This window comes from Suricata suricatta, chromosome 16 (genome assembly GCF_006229205.1).
Source record: "Suricata suricatta isolate VVHF042 chromosome 16, meerkat_22Aug2017_6uvM2_HiC, whole genome shotgun sequence".
NCBI lineage: Eukaryota > Metazoa > Chordata > Mammalia > Carnivora > Herpestidae > Suricata > Suricata suricatta.
This window is the reverse complement of record NC_043715.1, coordinates 46,845,667-46,862,071: the sequence shown is the minus strand read 5'-3', so window position 1 is coordinate 46,862,071 and position 16,405 is coordinate 46,845,667. Positions and strand designations below refer to the sequence as shown.

At 57.2% G+C, this 16,405-nt stretch overlaps 2 protein-coding genes across 4 annotated transcripts in view; one reads left to right on the top strand and one right to left on the bottom strand.

Moving 5' to 3' along the window:
* Nucleotides 1–31: 31 nt before the first annotated feature.
* Nucleotides 32–4,959, top strand: ZNF526 (zinc finger protein 526). 3 transcript variants are annotated; one of them, XM_029926642.1, is made up of 3 exons: nucleotides 88–124; nucleotides 1,051–1,164; nucleotides 2,266–4,959. In XM_029926642.1, the coding sequence occupies exons 2-3, from the start codon at nucleotides 1,099–1,101 to the stop codon at nucleotides 4,315–4,317; spliced, it is 2,118 nt and encodes a 705-aa protein (XP_029782502.1). In that variant the 5' UTR covers nucleotides 88–124; nucleotides 1,051–1,098; the 3' UTR covers nucleotides 4,318–4,959. The 3 variants fall into 3 exon arrangements, with proteins under 3 accessions (XP_029782501.1, XP_029782503.1, XP_029782502.1); XM_029926641.1 differs by lacking the exon at nucleotides 1,051–1,164 and having other exon boundaries at nucleotides 32–124; XM_029926643.1 differs by lacking the exons at nucleotides 88–124; nucleotides 1,051–1,164 and adding an exon at nucleotides 51–79.
* Nucleotides 4,960–7,032: 2,073 nt separating this feature from the next.
* GSK3A (glycogen synthase kinase 3 alpha) overlaps nucleotides 7,033–16,405 on the bottom strand; it is a 10,038-nt gene continuing 665 nt past the window's right edge. The window contains exons 3-13 of the mRNA XM_029924298.1: nucleotides 16,237–16,403; nucleotides 14,181–14,368; nucleotides 12,781–12,864; nucleotides 12,503–12,613; nucleotides 10,734–10,864; nucleotides 10,533–10,639; nucleotides 9,492–9,589; nucleotides 9,300–9,395; nucleotides 8,704–8,890; nucleotides 8,285–8,377; nucleotides 7,033–7,729 (exon numbers count right to left, since the gene is read on the bottom strand). Of these exons, the coding sequence (XP_029780158.1) occupies nucleotides 7,656–7,729; nucleotides 8,285–8,377; nucleotides 8,704–8,890; nucleotides 9,300–9,395; nucleotides 9,492–9,589; nucleotides 10,533–10,639; nucleotides 10,734–10,864; nucleotides 12,503–12,613; nucleotides 12,781–12,864; nucleotides 14,181–14,368; nucleotides 16,237–16,403 (1,336 nt within the window). The 3' untranslated portion in view covers nucleotides 7,033–7,655. The remainder of the gene's footprint in view (nucleotides 7,730–8,284; nucleotides 8,378–8,703; nucleotides 8,891–9,299; nucleotides 9,396–9,491; nucleotides 9,590–10,532; nucleotides 10,640–10,733; nucleotides 10,865–12,502; nucleotides 12,614–12,780; nucleotides 12,865–14,180; nucleotides 14,369–16,236; nucleotides 16,404–16,405) is intronic.

The window sequence follows — 16,405 nt, the reverse complement described above, 5'->3', positions numbered from 1 at the left end:
GATTGGCTGTCACGGGTAAGGGCACCGCCCAATGGTAGGTGTGGATAGTGAGGGGTCCCGCACGCCTGGAGCAGAGAGGGTCTGTATCAAGAGCGGCGGGGGCTGCAGAAGACGAGAGAGACGGGTGAGGGCGCCGCGGGGCGGGCAGGGAAAGAGAGCGCTGGGCTTATGGAGGGGGCGAAGGGAGAACGAAGGGGACACCGAGGGACGAAGATCCTTGGGGCCTACGCTAGGGCGGGAGCGGCGCGGAGTGGAAGGAGAGCACTCCTTCATATGTGCCCTAGAGCATTGATTCAGCTCCGGCGGGATACGGGACCCTACCCTTGAGCCCGCCGCCTCCACCCCTTACAGGGTGCTCTCAGGCTGCGGAGTTGAGAAGTCTGGTCGGTGAAATGGGATAATGTAGTGGAAAAGTTGAACTTCCAGGCCCCTGGTGGATTCTTTCCCGGAAGGACTTACTGATGTACTGTATAGAAAGCCCCTATCCCTCCCTACCAAGAGTACACAGCCCCAAAATTGGGAAGGGAGGAAGGTGGACGAAAAGTCCAAATTTTAGATTACCCGGGCCAACCTTCTAGAAGAACATTTACTGGATGCCTACTTTACCCCAGGCCTTGGGCCTCGCCCCATGGGAGTTCTCTGGAGTGCAGGTCTGTAAACAAGGAAGATCTGAACTCTTGGGCTCCGAGTTTGACTACTTCCAGGAAGACACTTAACTGGATGGCCATTGTGTGCAGGGCCTTGGCGACTCATGTATTAGTGAGGGAATTGGGGTATGCAGTTAAAGAAAAGTAATTCTTGGGCTTCAGTGAATTATTTAAGGAACATTTATTGGACATCAGCTGAAAACAGTCATGTGCTGGGCTGCGTTCTTGTGGAAATTCACGGTCTAATAGGAAAGTTGGTCTGTTGGGAGAAGTGGAATGAGCAGAGAGAGAGTTAAGTCCTCTCATGGCCTCACTTCCTGGAGGGAGCATTATTCATTCACAGAATATCTACTGAGTACCTGTCGTGGGCTAATCATTTTTCTTGGTGCTGGATCCGCATCAGTGATGAAGAGACTAACATCGTCCTGGAGCTTAATATGAGCAACTTTGCATGCCTGGGTGTAAGCTGAGCTCCACCTGCCCTCTGGTACTAACGGATGAGTTAAAGACCAAGATGGTAAAGATTGGATTCAGCAAATTATCAGGGGGTGGGAAGCCAGACATGGTTTTTTTTAATGTTTTATTTACTTTTCATACAGAGAGAGATAGAGCATGAGAGGGGGACGGGCAGAGAGAGAAGGAGACACAGAACAGGAAGCAGGCTCCAGGCTCTGAGCTAGCTGGCAGCACAGAGTCTGACACGGGGCTCGAACCCACAAACGTGAGATCTGACCTGAGCCGAAGTCGGAGGCTTAACCACCTGAGCCACCCAGGTGCACCCAGACATGTTTGCTGAAGTGCCTCTGAGCCCCTGATGTGTGAAGAGGCCTGGGTTGAGTCTACACAGGTAGAAGGAGAGATAGGAGCACATAGAGGGACGTTCAGAAGTTAAAAATCCCTAGCCTGGGTCCGTGGTTTTTTTTGGTGACATCAGCCTACAGTGAATAAGACCTACCCTGCCTGCATACTGAGTCTGGAGAGGAGTACAGACTGCATCCCGGACTCAGGATATTTGCTATGATAGAGGTGGCACAGGTTACCATAGGAACCTGAAGGAGGAAGGAGTGGACATCACCCTGAGGATGTAGAGAAGTTGTCAGAAAAGGCTTCACAAAGGAAATGCTGAGCAGGAGTTCACTGGACAGGAAAAGGAGAGAATGTTCTCAGCGGAGCACGGATTCCAGCCAAGGGTGGTCCAGTCCAGAAGCCTGCGCTCTTGAACACTGCTGTGTGTGTGTGTGTGTGTGTGTGTGTGTGTGTGTGTACACATATAGTAGGAGGAACAGGGCTGCACAGTGAGGAAACTGTACAGCCAGACGTTGAGAGGCATAAAGAGACATGTTCTTAGAAAAGGTGCAACTGGCCCTCCGGGGAGGGAGGGAGGTTGGCATCTGAGGCCAGACTGAAGGAGGCTGTTTCTCTCACAGATGCCTGGCACCATGGGGCGTGGGTCAGCTTCAGAACCACAGGTTCATTGAAGACTGAGGCATCAGTGCTGGATGCAGGCTTGCTGACTGACAGAGGCTCGTGAGCAACAAGACAGGCTGAGGAAGCTCCTGAGACATCTCTGCTTCTCTCGGGTTCTCGGTGTTTCACCAGCTTCCCCTTTTTTCTCCAGGCACTGCCCTCCCCCACTATGGCAGAGGTGGCGGCTGAGGTGGCCGAAGTAGCTGAGATGCCAGCACACATGTCACCAGGGGCAATGGAGACGTCAACACCGATGTTAGGAGAGATGATGGAGATGTCGGCAGAGGTGACCGAGATGACACCCGGGGAGGCCCTCGCCTCGTCCCTTTTCTTCCAGCACCACCAGTTCATGTGCTCTGAGTGCGGAAGCCTCTACAACACGCTGGAAGAAGTCCTTTCACACCAGGAGCAGCACGTGCCCGCTGTCACAGAAGAGGAGGCGCTGGCCACCCAGGATGCTGGCCTGGAGCCAGAGCTCATGGCGGGCACCGAGGATGGGCCTTTCCAGTGTGGGGAGTGCAGCCAGCTCATCCTGTCCCCTAGTGAGCTCCTGGCCCACCAGGACGCCCACCTCCGGGAGTCTGCGAGCCAGATTCAGTACCAGTGTGGGGACTGCCAGGAGCTTTTCCCCTCTCCTGAGCTGTGGGTGGCTCATCGCAAGGCCCAGCACCTTTCCACTGCTGCCGCCGCCGCCGAACCACCGGCGCTGCCCCCTCAGCCTCCCCCGACACCAGCACCTCCCCTCCCTGCTCCACCGGAAGTGAAGATGGAGCCCTATGAGTGTCCCGAGTGCTCCACCCTCTGTGCTACTCCCGAGGAGTTCTTGGAGCACCAGGGCACCCACTTTGACTCCCTCGAGAAAGAAGAGCGCAATGGGCTCGAGGAGGAGGAAGAGGAGGAAGAAGATGATGAAGAGACAGAAGAGGAAGAGGAGGTGGTGGCAGAAGTTGGTGATGACGCCCTTGGAGGCGACAGGGCCACAGCCAGCCGGGTCCAGGGCTGTGGGGACTGTCCCCCGCGCTGGACGTCTGCTGAGGCACGCCGGCGACACCGGCGGGCATCCCGTGGGCCGGCCTCGGCAGCCCACCCCTTCCACTGTGACCAGTGCCAGCGCAGCTTCAGCTCTGCGAACCGGCTGCTGGCTCACGGGCGGGCGCACGTCGGTGGCACGCACGAGTGCACGACCTGCTCCAAGGTCTTCAAGAAAGCGGCGTCGCTGGAGCAGCACCTGCGGCTGCACCGCGGTGAAGCCCGCTACCTCTGTGTGGACTGCGGCCGCGGCTTCGGCACAGAGCTCACGTTGGTGGCTCACCGGCGGGCACACACCGCCAACCCCTTGCATCGCTGCCGCTGTGGCAAGACGTTCAGCAACATGACCAAGTTTCTGTACCACCGGCGCACCCACGCGGGCAAGAGCGGGGCACCCCCGGCGTTGGCGGCCGCCTCCCCTGCTCCCGCCGCCCAGCCCTCGCCACCGCTGCCACCACCACCACCGCCCGCTCCGCCCGCCCAGCTGCCCTGCCCCCAGTGCTCCAAGTCCTTCGCCTCCGCTTCCCGGCTCTCCCGGCACCGGCGCGCCGTCCACGGGCCCCCTGAGCGGCGTCACCGCTGCGGGGTGTGCGGCAAGGGCTTCAAGAAGCTGGTCCACGTGCGCAACCACCTGCGGACGCACACGGGCGAGCGGCCCTTCCAGTGCCACTCGTGTGGCAAGACCTTTGCTTCTTTGGCCAACCTCAGCCGCCACCAGCTGACGCACACGGGCGCGCGTCCCTACCAATGCCTGGACTGCGGCAAGCGCTTCACACAGAGCTCCAACCTGCAGCAGCACCGGCGACTGCACCTGCGGCCCGTGGCCTTTGCCCGCGCGCCCCGGCTCCCCATCACCGGTCTGTACAACAAGAGCCCCTACTACTGCGGGACCTGCGGCCGCTGGTTCCACGCCCTGGCAGGCCTGCGGCTGCACCAGCGGGTCCACGCCCGAGCCCGGGCCCTGACCCTGCAGCCGCCCCGATCGCCACCTCCTGCCCCGCCCCCGCCGCCCGAGCCTCAGCAGACTATCATGTGCACAGAGCTGGGGGAGACCATTGCCATTATCGAGACGTCCCAGCCGCTGGCACTTGAGGACACACTGCAGCTATGCCAGGCCGCCCTAGGGGCCGGGGAGGCGAGTGGGCTGCTGCAGTTGGACACGGCTTTCGTGTGATGCAGCCGAAGAGAAGCTATAAGAGAGTTTAGTTGCAACAGTGATCGAGGGCACCTCCGGGGAGAGAGGGGACCACAGCCCCTGGCAAGCCACTCTGGCACCTGATTGGGTGCCAGGATCCACCCAAGCCTCTTACCCACTGACTCCTCACAACGGCCCAGCCAGGTGTGTCTTGTCACTTTTCTCTGCCTCAGGGAAAACTGAAGCCCTGAGACGAGACTTGATCTGTCCCAGGTCACCCTGGTGCATTGCAAAGGAGCATTTGCCGAGGCTCTTTGCTCCACACCGGTCACCCTGGTGCCTGGCAACGTCAGGTAACCTTTCCTGAGCCCTGACCATGTGCCAGATCTGTGCTGGGCCCTGTTGCATACCTCTTTGGGTTCTCACTTATCCCCAAGACTGTCACTTTCCCTGGACCCTGGGCACACAGGACTTGGCTCTGCCTGGTGGCAGGAGAGGTACTTGACTTCTCTGGGCGTTCTTAAGCTCACTTTTGACAATGCGGAAGGATATCTCTGGGTACCCAGGTACTCAGCTGCAGGCTGGGTGATGATGGAACCTCAGGAATGACCCAGATCCAGGCTCTTACCCCGGCAGGCGCTCAGTGGGGTACACACAAGTACAGATGGCCTTGCTCTCTGAGTGTGTCTCATTGATTCATTCAGCCTGGGAGCCCGCAGGCCTCCCTCCCACATGCCGGGCGATGCTGGGGACTAGAGAGGAGTTAGGCCCCTGCCCTCCCCTCTGGGGCAGGCAGATCTCAGTCCCAGGATCCTCAGGACTGTGGGGGATGCGCAGGGACAGTGGGATCCCAGAGCAGGGAACAAACCCCTTGGAGGAGGTAGTTCTTGTGGAAAATTTAAGAATCTGCCAGTGAGAGAGGAGGAGAACATAACAGGCAGACGGCACTGCAAAGAGGGTGAGTTCTTGGTATACTTGGAGACTATCCAGTTATTCACAGCTACAATGACAGCACACGTGACCGCCTAGCCGTGGCAGGCACCGCAGCTCACACTGCACAAGGATTATGACCCAGCGGGCCTGTGAGGTGATCTCAGTATTAGCCCTGCTGTACAGATGAGCAAACAGGGACAGGGACTTACGCAAGGTCTCACATTGGGCAGCAGTGTTGCTGAGATTTGAATCCAGGTGGTGCCTTCGGCCCACGTCTGTAACCAGTTCCCTTGTGCAAGTGTGACCCGAAACCGGGAGCTCAGAGGATTTGCTACATCTGGAGGAAAAGTGAGCTAGCTGGTGTCACTGACCAGTTTGTGTTTGACAGAGCCTCAAAAAATCAAAGGCCTCAGGAACAAGAAGGGATCCCCAGAGCCTTTTTGAAGGTTACCTAGGGTGGCAATCCTTCACTCCCTAAACAGAAGTAGATGATTTATGGCCCATCCCTGGGGGCAATCTCCCGCCAGGCCTCTGCAGACCAAAGTGCTCAGGCAGGGGAGGTCTGGGCAGCCGTGAAAGTCAGACTAAGAAGCAGGGCTTAGGGTTCCCTGGCATCAGGGTGGGGCAAGGGGAAGGCTGAAGATGGGCCAGGAGGGAAAGGATGGGGCCAGACCAGGGCTGAGGCCACAGAATGGGAGGAGGGTGAGGGACACCCTCATGACCTCACTGCTGAACAGATGTGAGCAGTGGGGAGATAGAGGGGGCCCTGGGACTGCCTCTTGCCCAGACCGGCCCTTCTCCCCTCTGTGGTCTCCTTGCTGGAAGTACTTATCCTACAAATGAGGCGATACCCAGAGGGTGTTGAGCAGGAAAAGGCCAGGGATTGTTCTGGACAGTATACCGGTGCCATGGGGCTCGCCCAAGCAGACTGGAGAGTCCAGATGCCACAGGAACAGTCCCTGAACTCTTTGGGATGTGTTCAAAATCCCTTCCTTTTTGGGGCACCTGTCTGCCTCAGTCGGTAGAGCATGCAACTCTTAATCTCAGGGTCATAAGTTCAAGCCCTCTGTTGGGCTCTATAGAGATTACTTTAAAAAACAGTAAAAAAAAAAAAAAAAAAACCACTTTCCTTTTTTTCTTCGTAAGTCCAGTGGAGGACATTATCAGTTGCTCCTTCTTCCACTCGCAGGCCTCTTGCCCTCACATCCCATCGGCAGTACACGGAGGAGCTGCCATTTCCCTCTGCCCGTGGCCCCACCATGTGGCTCCAACATGTTTTCAAAGGGGAGAAACCAAGTTCTCTGCGGCAACCTTCCCAGGCTTGTCGGCTTGGGACATCTGTTAGGGCTTGAGGACAGCTACTCTGCCCCCGTCTGGGCCCACTCAGGTTTTGGCCTGAGTGACCCCTCCCCATCTGGTGTCCCTTTCAAACAGCATGAGACACGGAGCCATTTGTTCAAAGTCTTGACTCTGCCACTTCCACTCAATGGCCTTGACCTCTGACCCCCAGTTCTCTCAACTGTCACCTGGAGATGACAGTGCCTGTGTCCCTCCAGATCAGTGCTGGGTCCATGAGGCAGGCTCCCCACCCCCCACCCCCAGGCCTCTGCAGGGGATAAGCCAGACTCAGTTTGTCATGTGCAGAGGGGAACTGAGGCACAGGAAAGCTGGGCCTGTGAGGCAGGGTCAGGACTCAGGCCTCCAACAGCCCGGTGTGGTGGGTTCACTGGGCCCTGTCGCCCTGCCTGAGATGTCCTGTCCCAGGCCAGCCCCTCAGGCACCACCCTCACCTCTGTGGAAACAAGGCAGCCAGACAGGAAGCAGGTTTTCATGCCAATAATTTATTGAACGGAGGTCTGTACACAGGCAAACCTTACTGTGGAAACTAAGACTTCAGGAACTCCCCCTGCCCACCCCGTCCCCAGCCCTCCAGGGTTGGGAGAGGAGGGAGGAGACCTTCAGGGCAGAGGACAGGAGGGGGGATACAGCTGTAGAAGGGGAACGGGCCAGGTTGGACGGTGTGAATCGACGTTTTCTTTAAGAAAAAAATTATAACAATCTATTTACACCCGAGGGGGAAGGGGAAGCAGGGAAGGGGGGAGTAGACGGGCTGGTCTGGTCCTATTTACAAGGGACACAGGAGAGGAAGGGGGTTGGAGGAGTGTAGGCCTGGGAGGAGGGGAGGGGGCCAAGGGGGCAGGAGGTCCTCATGCCTCCAACCCCCTGTCCTTCCTTCTCTTCCCTCCCCACAACCAGTTAAAATCCTCTTAAAAAGCCCACCATACGGTGAGGCTGGTGAGAGAGGGACTGGAGGTAGGGACAGGGACTCATTTACCTCTGCCCTCTAGTCTAGGGGCCCAGCCAGGTCAGGAGCTTGATGGGCTATGGTCCCCCTTCCCAGCCCCACTGGAGGCTCCCAGATGGGAGGGTAGCTGGTGGGGCCCTCAGGAAGAGTTAGTGAGGGGGGCTGTGGCATCGGTCGACTGCCATTCCGAGCCGGTCTGAGCCTCACTTAAAGCTGAGGGGGAGGAAGAAGCAGACAGTTACCCTTTGCCTTGCAGACCTCTGGCCCTCCAAGAGCAGGAACTCGGTGGGGGACACTATGTGAGAACCGGACAGCTGCCACTTTGGGTCCAAGGTTGCATGCTCAAATGCCAAAAGGCCAGGCTGGTCATTGACAGACGCCAGAGAGCCAGGCCCCACATAAAAGAGGGCAGCTGGAACTTGGCCCCAGCCGACCGTTCCGCCCCGAGGAAAGGCAGGCCCGCACTGCCCGGTCGGATTTTCCTCCCCGAGGAGAGTCGGGAAATCTGAACTTGTACACACCATGGCCTCAGTTTTTAAATGTGGGCAACAAATTTAACTTTCTGTTTGTGTGTGCATGCCAAACATTTGCCTTTGGCTTTCCAATTAGCACTTAAACACAGATATAGACGAGAATAGCCTACAAAGGTGACCATCAAGACATGTAAGAACAGTTTCCACACATGGGCAGGAAACTCTGGGGCTGTGGGAACAGGCCCGCCTCCCAGGTTGAGAAGGGCTTTCAACTGCCACGGACGGCCCGACTTACCTTGTGAGGATGGAGTGAGGGTGGCAGTGCCCGCTGGGGACCTCAAGTGAGGAGGGATGAGAATGGCGTTGAGAGATGGTTGGATGGAGAGTTCTAGAGACAGGAATGGACATGCCCAGTCAGGAGGCAGGGCACTGGGAGACAGGGTCAAGGTGAGAAAGGGGCACCAGGTAGGGTCCCAGCCCTTGGCAAGGATGTAACCGCTAACGCCTTAAATAAAAACTGGAGGGAGCCTAGCACAGGTGATCACAGGGCACGAGTTAAGCGGGTTCGGGTTTCCTGTCTTGGGGGCTGTCTCCTGATCCCCAGGCCCTTCCTGTGGGCCACCCTCAGCACCCAACTCCTGTCTTTAACACCAAGCACTCCTCCAGAATCTCGGCCTGCCCCTCTGGTTCCCCAGGTCCCCGCAGTGCCCTCACCGCCAGGACTGAAATTGAAGAGGGGGGGAAGCGGGCGGTTGTTGGGAAGCTGGGTTCCGTGACATCGCAGTTCATCAAAGAAGCTGTGGGCGCAGGCTTCCAGAGGGGACAGCCGCGAGGACGGCGTGTACTCCAGCAGGCTAGAGCAGAGCGCGATGGCCTCCGGCGGCGTTCGAGATTTGAACACCTTAGGGGGAGGGGACAGAGGTCACCAGGGTGAGACGCCCCAGCACTGTGTTACCGCGCACCACGCTGTTGCGGGGCCTGCAGCAAACGTGACTGCCTGACTCCCGCAAACCCCCTTTCCAACTGAGGCACCACCACTGAGGGCCGGTCACCTTCTTTGGGGTGAGCAGCCCACCCAGGTCCCGTCACTGGACGGGCCCTGCTGTGAGCCTATGGCCCCACCAGAAAAACGGTGCTCTCCAACTCCCCGTCGTTCCTCACCTTCTCGAGTATGGAAAGGGCCACAAAATTGGAAATGTGATGAGTTACTAAGCCACTCCCAAGCCCTGACTCGCTAGTCAGGTCCCCAGAGCAGCTGGCCTCCAAAGGGGACCTCAGCCATGCTGCCTGAGCCCCTAGCCCTTCCCCACCTTTGTCCAGGGGTGAGCTTTAATCTGGGGAAACTTGAACTCCGTGTAGTTGGGGTTCATCTCTCGGATCTGTTCCCGGGTTGGTGTTCCCAGCACCTAGAGAAAGGGAGGGGTCTGACCAAGTCCCTGTCCCTTAGCCAACACCCCCCCCTCCCTGCCCCCCCCCCCCGCCCCGCACTGCCGTGCCCTCACCTTGATGATCTCCACCAGTTGGTCTACCCCACTGTCCCCAGGGAAGATGGGCTGGCCCAGGAGCAGCTCAGCCAGTACGCAGCCAGCTGACCACACATCTGCAGGGGGATGGGGGGAGGGTCAGGGCTCCTCCACCCACACCCTCACAAGCGCTTCCATCCCCACTCCAGTCATCCTGAGGGTGCCAGGAGCCCCATTTTCTCAGCACCCTGCTCAAGGTCCTACAATTTAGGAATGCTGGAGCCCGATGCTGAACCTCCAGGCCTGACCAACTGTGCTGCACTCTCCAATCTCAGTGTTTCCAGCCTTAACTGCCTCTCTCCCCTCGGTGACCCCAGTAAACCCCTTCTCTGCCTCTGGCCTCTGGATACCCCAACATACCTAGAACAGGCATCTGTGTTCTTTGGGCTACGGAGGGTAAGGCCTTAATTCTCAGGCCTAGCCTCTATCCTGCCCACAGGAGCAGCTGCAGCCTGTAGTCTTGCCCCCCAGCCCCCAACCCGTCTGTACCTTGACCCCCAAGGCACAAGTTCACACTTAAGGACCATTCAGTTCCTCCACTCTGCTGATGAATATTCTCTCCAAACCCTTCATGCCCTCTCCTTGTGCCTGGAAAGTAGCGCTGGCCATCCCCACCAATGGGGAAGGACACAGGCCCTGTGAGCAAGTCACACCTTCCCAATGGAGAGCCTCTGATTCGCCCCAAGGTCACCATCGGCCCCTCCCCACCCAGGGCACAAAAAGAGGCTGACAGGGAGGCTCTGGAGCCGGCATGGACTCTGGAGTCAGGTCAGCTTTCAAAGCCCGGCCCTGCCCAACCCCGGCGGTGCGAATGCAGGCAGGCGGCCTCGCCACACTCGGCCTCAGACTGCTCATCTATGAAACGAGCCTACGACAGCATCGCCCTCCAAAGTTGGTGAGGACTGGATGAAAGAACACATGTTAAGCTTTTATCACCGAGCTTGGCAGACAGCACACAGAAAGAACTCAAAAACTGCCCTGCCTGCCGTTCCCCCACCCCCGCCCTCCCGGAAGTCTGACCAATGGACGAGGTGTAATCAGTGGCTCCGAAGATCAACTCCGGGGCCCGGTAGTAGCGAGAGCAGATGTAGGAGACGTTGGGCTCCCCCCGGACCAACTGCTTTGCGCTGTGGGAAGAGATGGGTGGGAGTAAACAGAAGGCCAGGGGCGGGGTCCCTCTCGCCCCCTTCGGCCACCCAGCACACCCCAGGTCAGACCCACCTGCCAAAATCACAGAGCTTGAGGACAGCAGTGTCGGGGTCCACCAGCAGGTTCTGGGGCTTGATGTCGCGGTGACACACGCCCTGGGAGTGGATGTAGGCCAAGCTCCGGAAGAGCTGGTACATGTACACCTGGGACAGGCAGGGGACAGCACAACTGTGGCCCAGTGCTGCCCACAGAACTTGCCAGCGCTCCACCTTCCTTGGCTTCAAGAGCCCTTCCAAGCACCTCTCCAGTTGACTCAGGAACTCTTCCACTGCCCCTGGGTCCCCAAACTTTACTCTGTGCCAGGCCCACTTAGAGGGCTTGTCAAAACAGGGACCTCTGGGGCCCCCTCCCTGTTTCTGATCAGCAAGCTCAGGATGGGGCATTTGCAAAGACCCCTCAGTGCTGGCACTGCCCCCAACCTTGAGAATACTGCCTTGGGTCATACACCTCGGCCAAAGTCTGATCAACACACACACACACACACGCGCGCGCTCACGCTCGCACGCGCGCATGCATGAAGAAGGCCCTGTGGGAGCCCGCAGCTTGGCTCCACAACCACTGGCTATAGGAAGGGTTCAGCTGCCTTCATCTGCCAGTCAAAACCACCCACAGGCTCGCCTCTCTCCAGCTGGATTTTCCTGCCACTCTCCCTCCCACCAGCTAGAACCTAAGTGCCAAGAGAGCAGGGATATTGGTGTGTTCCTCACTGCCGCGTCCCCCGGGGGCCCAGGCCAGTGCCCAGCACGTTGTAACCGCTCAGGCTGGCTTCCTGGGCCCCCCTCCTCCATTCCCACTGCCCTTGGCCAGAGATGCCGCGTCCTCACCCCGCACCTGATCATCTCCCAGAAGCCTTCCTTGATCCTTCTCACCCCCAAAGCGGGCAGGGCCGGGGGCCTCCTTCTGTTTCCAGAATTCTCTGTGTACCCTCTACTATGCTAGTTGCTAGTAGGTTTATAGTTCTTTGTAACGACAGCTGTCTGCTCCGCTAAACCGAGGGCTCTTCAGGAACGCAGCCTGGGTCTCAGTCAGCTAGGCCGCTGGAACTGCTCAGCGATGGGTCCAGCACACAGGCAGCCACAGTAGGGACTCACCAAACCAGAGGACTCCCCACCTGGGAGGCACGGTCCCCCAGTGCCAACCACTGAGGGTGCTCTGTGGCTCACCGGGGCCCAGCGTTCTTAAAGCTAGCAGGAGGAACCGTCAGCCAACCCGAACCCACCCACCTCCAACCAATGCAGAAAGCTGCTCCGGCCTCTGCTCTCCACATCATCCCTAGGCTCATTCATTCATTCACCCATTCATTCAAGTACCTCCTGAGGCATAGTAACACCCGGGGTGCAGCACCAGGCCCTGGGGAGTGAGCCTGCTCAGATATTTACTTCCCAGGTGCTATGGACACCAACCTTCCTGCAACTGTGTCTCCTTCCCACCCCCTCCGCCAAGGCTCTGCAGGCCAGGACTCTGACTTCGGCATCTCTTCCTCCGTATTCGAGGTCGCCACCCCGATTCTAACTCCACTATCAGTACTTATGCAAGGAGGTACCTTGCAGCCTCCTCAGACCCCAGGCAGCCTGCCTCCCTGATTCGGTCAGGCCTCAGGTTGGCCTGCCCTGCATTTGGCAAGATCTGTCTATGGTGGGTATGGAGTCCAAGGGCAGGGAACACACAACCTCCAGAGACCAACATAAAGTCGGGAGGAAGAAGGACCCCACAGAAGGCAGGAGGATCCAGAGCCCCCGGCTTTGGAGGCCTGGGTCCCACCAGCCTGCCTGCCTGCCCACCTTGACATAGATGATAGGGATGGTCAACTTGGCCTTGGTGAAATGGCGGGCCACCCGGTACACTGTCTCGGGCACGTATTCCAGCACCAGATTTAGATAAAGCTCGTCTTTCTGCAGAGAGCAAAGGAGAGGTGTGAGCCACTGTGAGGAAAGAGCGGGGAGGGGGGAGGGAAGGCTTGTGGGGGATAACGGGGGAAGGACTGGCAGTCACGAGAAAGGCAGGCAGGAACACGGGTGGAGTCAAGGTAGGGGACTCCCCCGCGTGGGCAAGGCCTCACCTTCTCCCCACTGGAGTAGAAAAAGTATCTCAGCCTCACAATATTGCAGTGGTCCAGCTTACGCATTATCTGCAGCTCTCGGTTCTTGGGAGAAAAGGAAAGTGCCTGAGGCCAACTCTCCCCGCCTCCCCTCCCTCACACCCCTCACCACAGCCCTGCTCCTCCACGCCTGCCAACAGAGCCAGGTGGCTACTCCTCACATCACAGGTCCAGCGCCCCTCTAGCATGGCCCCCATTCCTCACCCCAAGTCATTCCCCTCACACCCAAGCTGAAGGGCCTATGGGCTAAACCCAACCTCCAGATGAGCTTTCTTCAGCCCACTGTTCAAAAATTCCCAATGTGTTGCTGACATTTGAAAATCAGGTGTCTTCACATGAATCCACATTTCCTGCTGGTCTTGAAAAATCACATGATGTGCCCACACAAGGCCTGAGCGCTGACAGACAAGCACTGGACCCCCAGTTCACCCTGGTCCCCACTCCTCTCATTCACCCTGGGCCCTTGAGCCCCGGCTTGGATCCTAAGTCCCAGACTCCAGACTTCCATCTTCCCAAAGGTGATCCAGCCTCAGTCTCTTCCCTACTCTCTGTTCCCCTGGGTTCTGGCCTCCGAACTCCCACCCTCGGATGCCTCACGCTTCTGGGACTGAACACTCATCAAATTCTGGCCCACACCCTGGAGCTCCTCCTGCCCAAGGGTTCTCACTGCCAAGACCCAGTACCTGACCTGGTTCGCTCCCAGCCTGGGCTCGGTTCATTTATATCCAGGCTAGCCTAAGTTCCAAGACGCCAGTCCCTGCAACACCAACTATCCCTCGACTTCCACCTCTCCCATCTCCTTTTTGCTCGCTGGATCTCCACTAGGTTACAGGGCACATCTGTTCCCGGGGGGGATCTCCAGACCAAGGCACACGGTCTGGGGAGCAGAGTACAGGCTGGATTTCATCCTGTGCTTGCCAAGCCCCCAGGTCAGAGCACGACCTCCACAAACACACGCATCACCTCTGCCAGCTTCCTTTCTCCTCTGGGCAGAAGTGTAACTTAGCGGCCTGGGCGGGCAGCTTCGGAGTCAGGCCAGAGTGTAGTCTTGCTCTCAAGTCAATTCTCCTATCTGGTTCTCGGTCTTAGAATGAGAATAAGACACCTGTATCTACCCTCGGAGAATCTTCATGTGAATTAAATAACAGTTGGCCTAACAAAGCACTTCACGCAGAGCAAAAGCCCAACATCAGCTCTGGGCGCTCTTGGAACCCACAGTCTCATCTTCCACACAATTCACTCCTTTCTCTTCCGGCCCACGTTCAGATCCCCTGTGAAAACCCAAAGCCAGCACCCTCACTAGGGCCCTCACACCCATCATGCCTGGTCACACCTCCTTGTCCCCATTCACCCCAAGCTACCTTGAACCTCTTGTCCTGGAGAACCTTCTTGATGGCCACCAGTTCCCTGGTCTCAGCCAGCCGTGCCTGGTACACGACCCCAAACGAGCCATTGCCAATCACTTTGATGTCTGTGTAAGCCACCTCCTGGGAGCGCTCTGGGCCTTGGCCTAGAGTTGCTACCACTGTGGTCACCTTCCCGCTGTCACCTGGGGAACAAAGGGGACACACATTCACTGACCTTCCCCTTCTTGCCACCACCCAATCACAGGGCCACGGAGAAGGAGGGGAATCTCTGCAGGATGCTCACTGGGGGCCTCGCTGTCTTGTCTCTGTCTTTGAGCAAAGGAGGCTGCTGAATGCCTCCGGGTGCCCTTTCTCCTCTTCCCTTTGGGGAACCCTAAATCCTGCTTCTTCCCCGGGTGGGAGGACACTGGAACTTCAACTTCCTGCTGTTCTAGGATTGAGAACCCAGAATGTCTACCTCTAGTGAGCAGCAAATCACTGGTCCTGCCTGGTTGGAGGGCATCCTCAGACTCCCAGATGACTCTACCCACTCTGAGCTTACGGCCCACTGGCCCCACTCCTGACTGGGAAAAGCAATGACCCTGAGGCACTTCTACTGAAGGAAAGCACTGGCCTTTCTCACAGCTTGGGGGAGAGTGACCACTAAGTCCTCCTTGCTAGAGCTGCTAACCACAACTGTTCTTTAGTGGCAGGAAGAACTCCTCCAGGTATGAGTGACAATGTCACGACTCTCATTTTTCGGGGAAAATAAGCCCTTCCCCAAATCTCTGCAGTTAGAAAAGGTGCTGACCTGGCCTCCTCATCTGTGGGATCCAGAGCCCCAGACCTCTTCCTGTATTTGGGTGGTCCCCAATGGACAAGTGTTAAGTCATGAGAATGATGAACCTGAACTCGGTTAACAAGAGGCCATCCCAGCCTCTGTCCTTTGAAGGAAAGCTGTTAATTTCCAATTCCGTTCTCTGAACAGCAGCAAAGTTTTGTGGCATCCTTGGGGAACAGTGACCCCTCTTCTTTGGGGAACCATTCATCAATTCCCCCAAAGAAAAGGGGTCACTGACGAACCAAATCTGTTTTGAGGGGCAGTGATGCCTTCTTTTGGAGGAAGATGATCTTAGACGGTTTTTCTTTCAAAGCTAATGACGCAATACCTCAGAACAGCGATAAGGGTAGAACCTCAGACCCATATTCAATGAGGAACTGTGACCCTCCCTGACAATGTTCCGTTTTTGTGGATGGAGACCCACCAAGCAAGTTTTTTTGTTGTTTTGTTTTTAAGTAAATTCTACTCCCAAAGCAGGACTTGAACTCATGACACCAAGAACAAGAGCTGCATACTCTATAAACTGAACCAAGCAGGCGCTCCAAGCCAAGTTTTTTGAAGAACAGTGCCTATGGACTTGTTTGGCAGGGTATACAGATTCCCAATCTGTCCTTAATTCTAAGAAGCAGCAACCATCAATTTCCATCACTGGGAATAGATACAGTTCTATCTGTTACGGAGATGGTAACAGGTCTTGTGTTTTAAAAGGAAAGATTGCCTGGGTACCAGTTTGGGAAGCCCTGGCCCTATTCTTTGGGGACACAGTAACCTCAAATCCGTTTCTGTGTGATAGTCACTAAACCTCCATCGTCTAAAGGGGAGCAAATTCAGATCCCCCTTTTGGGGTGATGGTGGGTTTTTTGGGGAACAATACCCCCTGAACCCCCATTTGCAAGCGAAAATGACTCCTGATTCTGTTTTCCTATGGATGGCAACATCAGATTCCTGTTTTTAAGCCTCAGGAACCCAAGATCTCGGTACTGGAAGAACAGGAACCTGCGACCCCTGTTTCCTTGAGGACCACGAATCTAATCCTAATTTCTAGCCCTAAACTCCAATTGATGGTAACCCCTCAAATCCCTTTCTCTGGGAGAGGGAGAGCTCAAATCCCATCTTTGGAAAGCACAGTAAGCTGGAGCTCCTATCTGGGCATACAGAAGGACCTGATCGACGTTTGAAGGGCTTCAGGAACCTTGATCACCACCCCCCACGGACGCCGCTAATACTCACGGCCCAGCTTCACTCCGGGCGGCGGGAAGCTAGTGCCCGCACCGGGGCCGCCGCTGCCTCCGCCGCCGCTGCCGCTGGGGCCACCCCCGGAGCTTGAGGCCCCCACGCCCCCACCCATTGCTCCGACTGACGCCTTCCCACCGCCGCTGCCGCCTGGGCCGGAGGCCGA

Bases quoted from the DNA above. Each gene is read 5' to 3' on its own strand.
- ZNF526 (XM_029926641.1), top strand. From the start codon at position 32: ATGGTAGGTGTGGATAGTGAGGGGTCCCGCACGCCTGGAGCAGAGAGG. The intron at 125-2,265 runs GTGAGGGCGCCG...TTTTTTCTCCAG, and splicing joins GCAGAAGACGAGAGAGACGG to GCACTGCCCTCCCCCACTAT.